Below are 7,910 nucleotides of genomic sequence, written 5' to 3' on the forward strand. Positions count from 1 at the left end.
TTAAAATGGATTCCTCATGTAAACTGGGGACGCTACTGAACTCTTACATATGTGTATCGTAATACTTTCTCGTGTTTTTTAGATTTTTATAATGGCCAAATCCCATGATGACGATAGAGACTACAGTAACCTCACTTATTTAAACGAACGATATTTGAATAACATTAATATTACTAAAAAAAACCAATTACTATTTAATGATTCTGTTTTCCGAACTCTATGATTGCAATTTGCTGGAGGTTTTTTCGGTTATTAAGCACCACCCATCTAACTGAGTAATTATTGTCATAGTGGAGCATGATCTTCAAAAAAAAATTGAAATGTGTGCCTTTATAAAAATAAAAAAGTATTGTACTGAGAAAAGTCGTTTGAAAACCATATATAGAGTCGGTAATCGCGACCTATCTGTCTAGTCAATCACTCACTAATCTATAATTAATTATACAGTACAGAAAGTATTGCGCAAAATTGGAGCTTTTTCTGGAAGTTTTCACATTATGCTTTTCTTTTTTTTATTTAAAAATACATTCAGTTTAGAAGTGTATTATGACACAAAGAAAATAAATTCTACAGAAAGAAACTCCAACAAACGGTTTCCATCATAGAATCATTGCAGGATCTCAGCTGAAATGTAATCGCATCTAAGTTTCTGTTACTTCGTCGTATTTTCATTTCCATTTAGAATTACATACCTCTCTTTAAATATGCATTTAGAGAAAATAGAAAATGAAAAAGAATTAATTAAAAAATGTACATTAAAAATGTAGAATTACAATCATTGATAGACTTTAAATTCTAATCCCGACAAATTTAACTTATCTCACTTTAAGAAGTCACCGAGTGAAACGCACCTTTATCAACTTAAAGATGACAGATATTTTGATAATTCTGAAGGTATATATACATACACAATTTATTATCGAAACGCCCGGGGCTGAGCATGGCAGCCGTGGCTATTTAGCAGACAATGCTCGGAACACAACGCAGCGCCGTCAGAATTCGTTGCGTGTCTGGGTTTCAGCCCTCTTGCGTTCGTGTATGAACATGTTTGTTATGATGCCGTATGGCTGTCGACTGGTCAAAAAGCGGTGGCTTGATTGTGCTTTCCAATAGCAGCAGCGGTCGGTGGTTTGCGATGGTCCACTGGCCTAAGTGACGCTCGTTAGAATAGAGCTTCCCCACATTTACATTACATACATCTGACGAGCCGGTTTCTGTGCCGACGTAACAACAAGAACATTTTTCAATATGGCTGATTGTACGGCAGCTCGTAGTTGAGAAACCAACGGGAAACAGTTATTATGCCAGAATGCATGTATGCAAATGGATTCGATGTGATGCGTCAATGAAGTAGTTGCCAGTCCTGTGGTTAACAACCTCCATAACCTTCTAAACATTTTGGTCCTGCGTTGTATCAGACGAGTACTCCTTTCGCCGCAGTTTCTGATGAAACGAGAAGAACTTTTTGTCTGTGTGTTGTCGGTATATCGCACTTATTATAGGCACCTGAGGTAAACGTTAAGAACGTCCGTCTATCTCAGCCTTAATCACCAATTGGTATCCATGTGGTCAACCAAATATTTAAACTGGATGATCTTCGTCGAGTAATTCCTCTCCGAAATTAATAGTGAACCTGCATTGAAGTTTTTCTTAATAACAACCAACTCAAACAGCATTAGTGTCTGTGTGTGGGTGTGTGTTAACATTCGTTATATGGTACTAATGCGAACGTGCCCTCTACTACTGGTCCTTTTAGTATTAACCACACCAGCAATCGCAACAGGCCAGTCGTACCGTATATATATATAAATATACATACGCTCTTTCATTTGTAGTGATGTCCGGCTATATGAATTCGCCGTCACGGCCTTATTCCCCAGGCGGTGCTCCACCCGCTGGTGGAAATCCTTCTGGCCCTCCTGGAGCAGGCGCCCCTATGGGCTCACCGATGCGACCACAGATGATGGGATCCCAGATGGGAGGAGGTCCGCCTAGGGGCACATATCCCGCTGGTGGCTATCCACCTTCACAAGGCTCATCCCCCCGACCTCCGCCGCAGGGTTATCCGAGTCCTCGGCCATCGATGGGTCCCCCGCCAAGTGGCGGCGGTGCAAGCTACGGAGGAGGTGGCCGATCAGGTGGCGGAAGTGGTGGAGGCGCTACCCCTAAGCGGCCAGGCGACGCCAGGACGGGCCCAATGGGAGCTCGCCCCGGCGCTGGTCCTCCGCAGCCATCACCCCAGCAACCCCCCCAATCACAGCAGCAGCAACAGCCGCCGAAGAAGAAGAAGAAGCTCGCGGACAAAATTCTGCCCCAGCGGGTCCGTGACCTCGTGCCGGAATCTCAGGCGTATATGGACCTACTGGCGTTTGAACGAAAGCTCGATTTTACAATTATGCGTAAGCGGCTTGATATTCAAGAGTCGTTGAAGAGACCGATGAAACAGAAACGCAAATTGCGTATATTTATCTCAAACACGTATTTCCCAGGCAGCGGCGGACCGGCAGATCCAGCCGACAGCGGAGGCCCGCCTCCAACTGACGGCGCCGTACCCTCTTGGGAACTCCGAGTCGAAGGCCGCCTTCTTGAGGATGCAAAAGAAGGTGCCCCGAAAGGCCCTAAAAGAAAGTTCTCATCGTTTTTCAAATCGCTTGTCATCGAACTTGACAAGGAGCTGTACGGGCCAGACAACCACCTTGTTGAGTGGCATCGTACGCCCACCACAAATGAAACTGATGGTTTTCAGGTAGAATTATTTTACTTAGAAGCTCGCTTTTTCCTTATAGATAGGATAAGGCTATTCATATTATCCCATTTTAATTAACAGCTTTCAAACCAGATCAATTTGAAGGTACGTTATTTGATTTGATGACTGTAAATTGAAGGTACGTTAATTTATTGGTCTTTATAAATCCGGAGTCAATAATAAAAAGATACACAATGGCGCAATCGAGCGATGCTGGTTACAACAATTACTAAAGCTATTAAAAACCTGAAAGTCCTTTGTATATCGTCCCCTGTGAAAGTTTGATTTGTCAACCAATAGGGCACTTCTAATTTATATTAAACGTACTCTTGGATCATTCTGCTGCTGAAGTCCTGATATCTTCGCCCCTCCACTCTTTTCATCAATGTATACCAAGTTTAGGCGGAACGACCTGTCCTGACAACTGTCGGTATACCTAAATCTCTATCTGCAGGTAAAGCGTCCCGGCGATCGCAACGTTCGCTGTACCATATTGCTTCTCTTAGATTATCAACCTTTACAGTTCAAGCTGGATCCACGGCTCGCTAGACTGTTAGGTATTCACACGCAGACCAGGCCAGTGATTATAGCTGCTCTTTGGCAGTACGTTCGAACGCACCATTTACAAGATCAGCATGAACGCGAGTTTATCAACTGTGATAAATATCTCGAACAGGTAGGAAAAACTGAAATCTTGTTTAACCTAGGCTCCACCGAATGTAAAACATTTAGTTTCTATGGAAGACTGCACGGCTTGTTGTAGTTTCTATGAAAGACTGCATGGCTTGTTTTTTTTTTTTATCAGGCTTCGACTTGCATTTTGTAGGAAGAGTTCGCAAAGATAAGGAGACTTGACGCATATGTTCTTCGGAATGTGGTCGAGTTCATGGACGGTAATTTCTCACGTCTTTTTTTAATTTTTTTAAGTTATTTAATATATTAAAATATTAAGATGATAATCAATGCATGTTTATTTGGTTCCGCTGACTAGATATTCCAGTGCTCACGAATGAAATTCGCCGAAATTCCGCAGCGGCTTCATCAGTTGCTCCATCCACCAGATCCCATTGTCATCAATCACCTAATTACGGTTGACCCTCAGGTACGTCGATAGACAAAGTCATATTTTTATCAAGTTCTATCATGTACACTTAGCTAGGAAATTGTTATGAAATTTCTAAATGCGAAGTGGCGCAGCTATATTATTTCTTCAATGTAACTAAAAAATAATCATCTGTTCATTGTGGAACGGTCACTTAGTATTATCATTATTAGTATTATAATCTATATATATATACACTACAAACCCGCAAAACTGTAAATTAAGGAGCAGCTATTTTTCTGAACACCTTCTATTAGCCGTGCGTGGAAAAAAATGGTAACCAAAGAGCGCTATGGTCATCTGTCCTGTAAATCTCCAATGCTCATACCTACTTGTTCATTGCGTAATCATTGTACCAGGATGTCACATCCCACATAAGCTTTGTTGATAAGCATACTTCAGAAACGACCGTTTGCAGAATGCTGAAGAATAAACCCTGTATCAAATAACCGTTCTATTAGACGGGTTTATTGTACCATCCGCGACAACTCAATTGTCAGACAATTTCTGTACTCGTAGATTCGTCTTTTGAATATGTATCTATTTAGAATGCTGTGGCCATCTTTTCGCACAAATTCTTCCGTTTGTTCCAATATTTTAGAAAAGGACACAGGTGCTACTAATTATTATCGTACAATAATAAACTCAGTTCACTCCTAATATACGGTTAATTTTGTTTGCTTTTGTTTCACATAGGACACCAAGAAGACCGCCTGTTACGATATTGACGTTGAAATCGATGATGCTCTCAAAAATCAGATGAACCAATTCGTGCTGTCCACATCAAATCAGCAGGAAATTCAACAACTAGAGCATAAAATCCACGAGACCGTCGAGACGATCAACCAACTGAAAACTCATCGAGAGTTCTTTCTATCCTTTGCGAAAGATCCTCAATGCTTTGTGAACAAGTGGCTCATATCACAAAGCCGCGACCTGAAGACAATGACAGACGTCGTCGGAAATCCGGAAGAAGAGCGCAGAGCAGATTTCTACCATCAGCGGTGGTCAACCGAAGCTGTGTACCGCTACTTTTATGGCAAAGTCCAGCAGAAACGAGCTGAACTGGAGCAGGCACTGGGTATACGGACGTAGATAGATGAGCGGTAGTATGCACAAACGAAAAAAATGAGCTGCTATTAAAGCTTCAGTATATATATATATATATATATAAGATGGCATAATGATAAAAAATTGGAAAAGCTAGACAACAGTTGGAGATCAGCTGGAATTTGTATATAATGATATATCTATTTGTGACTTGCGCCAAAAGACTGAGAAACTCTTATGCGGTTGCAAAAATAGCAGTAGCTACAGAACTCAAACTAGCGTGAAAACGTCACGTAAGAAAAGTGTTAGGGAGAACAAGTTACACAAGACGAAACCAATAAAATCGATGCACATCTCCGTAAAAACCGAAACGATCATGTACTATGCACGTATGTGTGTGTGTGTTGATAACGATTCAGGCGTGTAATTATAGTATTGATAGTAACCATTGATAAATTATGCAGATCCCATAAGTTCTATATATTTAACATATGACAGTGGATTGTACAGGTATTACTCTCTGCGAATATTGAAAATCAACTTGGGTACATGGCTACAATGCCCTACATCTTTTAAAGCTATTACCCGCTCTACCGGCCTATAATCGCAACTGTAAAGTATAACTTTTTATGGCCAAAAAGCTCTTAATTGTCTAAATGATATTTGATTGTTTTTGCTTTTTTTTTGCTTCTTTGTAAAAATGCTACGTTTCATTTACAATAAACTCCTATTCATGTATTATGTTATTCGGTCTGAGAATAGACCTATTTAAATCTCGGTATCATTTGTGGCAAAGCTATAATTATGATTATTATTATTAGTTCTTCCCCCAATCTCTTACCAGATTATATGAGATACCCTGAAAACCAGTGAAACCCCATATCCTGTAGAGTGAAATTTTAGCTGCAGATACCGTGATGACTGTTGGGTTTTACTAAAAACACCTCTTGTGACAATTGAATGCAAATGTCATATTGAGTGTGCACGGTTGGGACAAACAGATGCTGCACTACATACCTGAAGTGAAATTATTCTAAAAAGCGAGCACTTGAATTGCGATAATTCGATCATAACACAAGTGCACGGTTCAGAGTTCATTCCTGTTGCGATTGGGGACTTGCGATGCTACGTACGCACCCTTTAATATACACTATTAGTAACACAACAGTATACAGACCGACAAACCAACTATGATAAATTTTAGCAGTGAAAAAATGTCGGCGACTGTGTAAAGACGAACGAAATACAATATTCATTTGAAGCACCGTCACCAATACATTATTATATAGAGCAGTATACTGTCTTGTAATGCGAATAGCAAAACATATGAAATTGCGTGTGTTACTACTGTCCCAGGAAAGAAACGACAAACAGAAGAAAGATAGAAAATTAAAGAACTGAAGAAAAAATTATCACAAAGGAAGATGTTGAAATAAATATATTGATATATTAAATAATATTAGAGTGGTGTGCGCTCTATTTATTGGGACAGCTTATTAATTCATTCTTATTAGTAATTGCAATCAGACGGTTTGTTTCGTACCCAGGACGGAGGCATCCATATAGCATAGAGCCAGCGTACTGCGTTAACGTGGAGGACGGGACATCGAAATACCTGGTACATGGATGTCATCTCGAGAAGAGCCCCCATGTTCTCCTGCTACGGCAGATATGCCTTGTTAGTGTTACGAGACGTTGCTATGTGTAAAACGAAGCTACAGAATATGTAAATTACATGATAAATAGAGAATAAAAAATAATTAACTTAGGGGACTCTTAATTTTTGGAAAAAATTAACTCCGTGTGCAGTTTTCAACGCGATGGTCTCTATGCTCACTTCGAACACATTTTTTCTACTTCTTAGTTTCACCTCAACGTCTGACAAACGAACATTTACAATATTTCTGAACTGCGCATTAGCAACGTGTGCAACCCTCATAACGATTTTGCGTTTGGTCAACATAAGTATAATTGTAAACACAAATAGAGTTATTTTAAATATCATTACGTTGAGTAGATGTTATCTATTCTGAACGGCCTTCCATAGTATCAAGTTTAAAACCTTATATTGGTGCCGAAGAAAGCCCCTTAAGAAATCGTTTCTATCCTCTACAAATTATTTTCCTGTTAATTATCTATATGTACTAAGCCAAGAATACTCTCCATGTATTTCAACTGATTATATTTCTGCCATCAAATGCTGGCCATTTCTATTTCCGATCGCTACGTCAAAATCTTCATCTAAACGCCTGAAGGCTAAGTATACTAGATGAGCGTATTTCGAAAGAGTTACATGCTCGACTCTTGGGTCAAACTATTTTTCGCATTCCTTTAAATTTGTGATGCCTTCACAAATTACTCTTTTGTCTATATATTGTCAATGATTTTCCCATATTTTTTTGTCCTCTAAGCAAATGAGGTTCACTCGGTGCACCTCAGTGCTGTGAGTTCTCTCAAGTAGTGTCATATTACTGCGGAAGTGCTCACATCAGTATCCTTACAAGGTTTACCTATTGGAAAGCATACTTCAAGTACGGGTTGAAAAATAGCCGTTTGTTCAAATGTATGAAATAGACCATATGGGGTTCAATTCCGCTGTTTACTTGGGAAAAGCACCGGTCGCGACACATCATTCTTTAAACAAAGAAATCAAATGGATTATCAGGTCGACGTGATCAAGCCAGGCCAAAGACATCATTGACCTTGAAATATGCATAAGTAACACCACTTGTCTAATGCAAAGCTTACACCTTCCGATATTAACTTGCTTAATATTATTGAAAACTACGTACCTGTCTCGTGCTTTTAGAGTTAAGTAATAGATAATCAGTATTCAGTAGACTCATATTGCATTATAGATAATTTCTAAAACCACATTCGCAATTGCAAATTTGAATAATGCTACATAGCGTTACCTTAACGATTTAAGGTTTTTTTTAACTTAAATTAAAACCGCAAGGCATTAATACTTCTTATGAAAGCTTATAGCCCTCTTCGCTATACAGACTGATT

General features: G+C 39.5%; 1 protein-coding gene across 3 annotated transcripts; it reads left to right on the forward strand.

Annotated features, from left to right (window-relative positions):
• The first annotated feature begins 594 nt into the window (after positions 1 to 594).
• Positions 595 to 6,666, forward strand: Bap60 (Brahma-associated protein 60). 3 transcript variants are annotated; one of them, XM_022853970.2, is made up of 5 exons: positions 595 to 1,511; positions 1,836 to 2,746; positions 3,201 to 3,422; positions 3,738 to 3,848; positions 4,545 to 6,666. In XM_022853970.2, exons 2-5 carry the CDS (start codon positions 1,838 to 1,840, stop codon positions 4,941 to 4,943), a joined length of 1,641 nt encoding a protein of 546 aa, XP_022709705.1. In that variant the 5' UTR covers positions 595 to 1,511; positions 1,836 to 1,837; the 3' UTR covers positions 4,944 to 6,666. The 3 variants fall into 3 exon arrangements, with proteins under 3 accessions (XP_022709705.1, XP_086829431.1, XP_086829430.1); XM_086973305.1 differs by having other exon boundaries at positions 595 to 1,315; XM_086973304.1 differs by having other exon boundaries at positions 595 to 2,746.
• The last annotated feature ends 1,244 nt before the right edge of the window (positions 6,667 to 7,910 follow it).

The sequence above is a fragment of the Varroa jacobsoni genome, unplaced genomic scaffold, assembly GCF_002532875.2.
Source record: "Varroa jacobsoni isolate VJ856 unplaced genomic scaffold, vjacob_1.0 contig02413, whole genome shotgun sequence".
Taxonomy (NCBI): domain Eukaryota; kingdom Metazoa; phylum Arthropoda; class Arachnida; order Mesostigmata; family Varroidae; genus Varroa; species Varroa jacobsoni.